The sequence below is a fragment of the Cryptotermes secundus genome, unplaced genomic scaffold, assembly GCF_002891405.2.
Source record: "Cryptotermes secundus unplaced genomic scaffold, Csec_1.0 scaffold113, whole genome shotgun sequence".
In the NCBI taxonomy this organism is placed as follows: Eukaryota; Metazoa; Arthropoda; class Insecta; order Blattodea; family Kalotermitidae; genus Cryptotermes; species Cryptotermes secundus.
This window is the reverse complement of record NW_019722424.1, coordinates 1-5,123: the sequence shown is the minus strand read 5'-3', so window position 1 is coordinate 5,123 and position 5,123 is coordinate 1. Positions and strand designations below refer to the sequence as shown.

Below are 5,123 nucleotides of genomic sequence, written 5' to 3'. Positions count from 1 at the left end.
GTGTTAAGAGATTTTGTTGTAGGGTTTGTAAAGTGCAGAAACCCGTAACATTGTGATAATTAATTGTAGCCGTTATTTGAAGATTGTTAAATAAACCAATTAACCATCTCTACGGCGTCTTCTGTAACGAAACACGTTACAGTATATATGATAAATATATATTTTAATTATTTTAATATGAAGACAAGGCATGCAGTGAACTAGTTTAACGTTAATCGAATAAGCACCTGAAGATGGCACTTTTGTGCCGAAACATGTAGTGCGAGAGAAAGGAGTGAGGTAGATAAGTGTATGCACTAAAAGACGGTGAAATAAATCATGGACTTAAATCAGTGCAACAGGATGCTAAAATATAACATGAATTGAAAATTTTTATATTTATTCCATATTCAGAACACATAATTCTGTTTTCAGAAACATTTACCAAATGACAAGTTCCGTGTTCTGCAGGGCTGTTGGAACCCAGAGACAGTGCTGAGCATGGTGGAACTAGGGATGGATGCCTTTGATAGTTCATATGTGTACACAGTGACAGAGAGAGGAGGGGCTCTGATATTTCAGAATAGTATAAAGAATTTGTAAGTGTAGTGTTTCTCTACATCTGTTGTAGCTGTCTTATTATTGTCTGTTATTAAAAACTGTACTTGCTAAATATCTTGGTCAAATGTTGAATGAATGAATGAATGAATGTACAAGGGGTGGGCCCTCTTGGCCCTTGCACCACAACCTACAGTGGTCTATTGTGCTTCCCCTTTTTATTATCCCCTCAGCAGTTCTGCGCTTCGAATAAAGCGCAGTATTTTGTACGTGAGGGCGTTGAAATAGAGACTTGTTTCCATAAAGTATTGACCCAAATGATGTAATCTTAAATAGGCTAAGGCCTCACATTCACACAGGATATGTATGGCTATTTCATTTTCTTCTTGACACCTCTCACAAGTGGGACTATCACGTAGTCCCAGTTTGAAGAGGTGTCCTTTAAGGTGACAGTGTCCTGTAAGTCATCCCACCACCCATCATAGCTGGTTCCTGTTTAACTTCAACAGTTCCTTCGCTCTTTTAGCAGAGGAGTGTATGAGTCCCTTTGCTTGCCTGAGTCCAGTCAAGGATCCCCAGTATTTCTTATGATTCATATTTTGGTCAAATGTTAGTACTACTGCTTTGTATTCAGAAGGCTCTGGGTTCAAATATCAGCCTGAAGGCCAGCTAGAATCCTATGTACCCAGCAGGTTTCTTGGGNCGCCACCAAAAATCTCATAGCCCCGCGGGTGTTGTGGGGGGGGGGGGGGGAGGCAGCATGCTACATCTTACCACAAGCCCCACACATCTACTAACGTCAGTGGTTCACTGTTACTGATATAATATCTTAGTGGTAGGAAGAGAGATGGGTAAGTTCTCATTTCATTTCCATCAGTAAATATGTTAAAAGAGTTTGCTGACCTCAAGACTAACCTGACAGAATTAGTACAAGGTGTTCCTGTAATGAAAACATTTTCAGTACTTTGGAGATGCATGAAAATACTCTGCAAAACTACAGAAAATCTTTTGTCTCACCTCAGTGTTGCTGCCATAGCAAATGCCTTCACCTTGTCCGTGGATAGTTTCAGACGAACGATCTTGTTATGAGAGGATACTGCCTTTTGTCCAGACAACCAGGGTCCTTCGGACATGCAACAGTGATCTAAAAATGAATTCATTATGGATCAGAACAACACTTAAAAGTTTAAATATTATGATACAAAGATATAACATTTTTAATTTTCATTTCATGCATCCCATTGTGTTATAATATACAATTTCTTTATTAAAACCCTCACAACACATGNTCAAAACCGTCACAACTATATTAAGGTCAGTGCCAGGTTTGGCTCTGCTACATGTTTCGGCTATTAAAAGCCATCATCAGGCAAATACATGGCTAACATATATATACCATTGAACTGCAGTATTATTAAAACTGGATACAATAATATTAATTATATTAAAATACTTGGCATAAAAATACAATAAATAGACAATATAAAACAAAGTTATAGTAAAAAACAAGAATAAAATTCTTCGAGTGATGCTTTACATCATCGAGTCAGTCATTGGTTTTTGTAATTTTGTTGTGTTCCCATGGACAAATTCGAGTATACTATATTTTGTGTATAAATAATAAACTGTTTTGAAGGCTCGTGATGTAGATGATATAATATTAATGTTAATTATTTAGTTGTTTACATTCCCTACAGAACAGACATAAATTTCTAAGATGAGGCACTGACTAAATAATTAACATTAATATTACTACATCTACATCACGAGCTTCCAAAACAGTTTATTATATATACACAAAATATAGTATACTCCAATTTGTCCGTGGGAACACAACAAAATTACAAAAACCAATGACTGACTCGATGATGTAAAGCATCACTCGAAGAATTTTATTTTTGTTTTTTACTATAACTTTGTTTTATATTGTCTATTTATTGTATTTTTATGCCAAGTATTTTAATATAATTAATATTATTGTATCCAATTTTAATAATACTGCAGTTCAGTGGTATATATATGTTAGCCATGTATTTGCCTGATGATGGCTTTTAATAGCCGAAACATGTAGCAGAGCCAAACCTGGCACTGACCTTAATATAGTTGTGACGGTTTTGATAAAGAAATTGTATATAACATTTTGTATTTCTAGAGACATTCCCAGTACAGCTACTGATGTGTCATATGGAGCAGAGCCTAAGGATGGAAGCAACTTGAAACCAGACACAAGTATATATGCACAGTCATCATATGAAATTCCAGAGAAGAAGAAACGAATCACAGATGATAAACAGGTCACTTCAGTTGTTGAAGAGGATAAAAGTGTTGAATCAGAAACACAAGGACCTATAGTTGAGTCACCAGAGGACACAAAATCACAAACTACCAGCCTGAATAGAAAATATGAAATATCCCTGGCAGATAAAAAGTATGTCCTTTTTGTGCAGTACGTTTAATCCAAAGATTCTGCTGTTTCTCTCCATCTTGTATCTTATTCTGATGCCTTTGACATATCAGCTACAGTTACAAAGATATCTTTGTGAGCCACTTATTATGGTTAATCCCTTGTGAAAATTCCTACTTCAGTATGTTTCATGCAACACGTTTTTAGTTTCAGGATTTAGAGAGTGAGTGTCTTTATCCTTATTGTGCTCCATGAGGAGAAGTCATGGCTATCCTTTGAAGAAAACATTTCAGTGTTATTTATGTAAAGATATGCACTTGATGTGCAAATATTCTGTGCCTGTCATGTATGGCCAAACTGTGGCTATTCCTTGTTTCTAATGCTGTCCTTCAAGCAATTTCCACATCTAACATAAAGCAAGCTAAAATTGCTCCATGCCATGAACGTGTATAAGAGGGATGTAATGTTACATACATGCACTTATGAGGGTCAGTGGTCAGTTTTATATTCTGGCCACTTTATCCATTGGGAAAGAGTCACGTAGTTAAGAGGTTCCTTAGGTGCTGGAAACACTTGAGAAAAAAAGCATCTACCCTTGTCATGAATTGAAGCCCAGTTATCAAATCAATTTAGCAACTCAGCTATGATACTTCACTGTTGTCAGTTAATCGGGTTTAACTGTGCTTTAGGTATGCTGAAGATTTCACACCACTAAGCAGATCATGCAGCTGTTTGACATGTAAAAAGCACACAAGGGCCTATATACACCACCTTCTACAGACCCGTGAATTACTTGGACCAGTACTGCTCACTATGTAAGTATAAGAAAGTTTAGCACCCAATTTACACCTGTTACTGAAAGTAAGTTATTCCTTGACACACACTCAATAACAAATGCTTACACAGTGCAACAAACTGTGAGTGCAGTTGCTATAACATTGTTGTAAATCACAAGGTAAACTTGTTATGCCTCCTTTCCATTCCCTAGTGGATCTTACAATAATTACACAGAATGAACATGCCTTCATTGTAATAGAGCGTACAATATTTCTTAGGATAGCTCAATCTGGAAACTGACTGGTTGTAGGCTGGGCAACCAGGTTTTAATTACTGGTAGAGGCAGATATTTTCTTTGCCACTTCATCCAGAGCTTATCTGGGGCCCACCCAGCTCCCTATCAAATGGGTACCATGTACTCTTCCTGGGAGTGCACCACCTGACCACTCACCTCCATCTAATGCTGAAACACCTGGAGCTATATGTCCACACTCCCAAATGTCGTCATGGTGTGATGCTTAATTAAGCATGGACAACTTTAACGTGCCTTTACTTTTTTATTTTCTCTCATTATGTTATTCCTTTTGTTTGTTACAGACACAATCTTCACTATTACATGGAGTTTTTCAAAGGAATAAGAGAAGCATTAAAGTCAAATACATTAGACAGCTTAAGAAAGTGTGTGAGTGAGGAAAAGGACACTTCGTAAGTTCAGTTGCCAGCTCCCTGTTGACATAAGCATATTGTAATCAGTGAAGATACACTTCCTGCAGGGTATTAGGAAGCCAGCAGTAAGTCATAATATCCAAGCTGTGAAAGCTGAAATGCTACAAGAAAAGATGGTGAAATGAACATGTATTACACAAGGATGACATTAGGATTCTTTGGAGCGTTTTTAAAATGTAGATATTTGGTAAATGACCATTGGTGAGATCCATGACAGAAGGAGTGAAAATGAAGGAAAATGTGAACAGAAATACAAAGAGAAGTCATTATGGGAGAATAAGGAAGGCANAATTTTAGTTTTAATATCTATTCTCCATCGTCGGGATCCTTTAGCTCTTATTTATGAATAAAGCTGTCACAGGGTGAACCACGCTGGTTCAATACTCTTGCATTTCTCCTACAGTAGGTTTTCAACCACTTCACTGCGAGTAAACTGGGTCAGCAAGAGGAATGATGAAATGTACTAAATGCCACACTGGAATATCCACGACCAGAATGTCATTAGATCTTTACCACTGTCATACAAATGTGACTTTTGATCATTTTTAAAATGTGTCTGCATGTTTAATGTTATGGACAAAATACAAAATAAATGTATAACCTTTTATACTTTGAGTTCATTGAATTCAGGTGCAAGCAGTGCTTGAGGTGGAATGAAAATAGAACCGGGATGGTTTTC

The 5,123-nt window shown here is 36.9% G+C and overlaps 1 protein-coding gene across 3 annotated transcripts in view; it reads left to right on the top strand.

The window, feature by feature from the left end:
- Positions 1-4,724, top strand: part of LOC111861286 (queuine tRNA-ribosyltransferase accessory subunit 2) — a 9,561-nt gene extending 4,837 nt beyond the window's left edge. For 2 of the 3 annotated variants that reach the window (XM_023845722.2, XM_023845724.2), the window contains 4 exons: positions 415-578; positions 2,690-2,965; positions 3,631-3,756; positions 4,316-4,724. In XM_023845722.2, the coding sequence (XP_023701490.1) occupies positions 415-578; positions 2,690-2,965; positions 3,631-3,756; positions 4,316-4,427 (678 nt within the window). In that variant the 3' untranslated portion in view covers positions 4,428-4,724. The remainder of the gene's footprint in view (positions 1-414; positions 579-2,689; positions 2,966-3,630; positions 3,757-4,315) is intronic. The other variant, XM_023845723.2, reaches the window with a different exon arrangement.
- Positions 4,725-5,123: the final 399 nt, after the last annotated feature.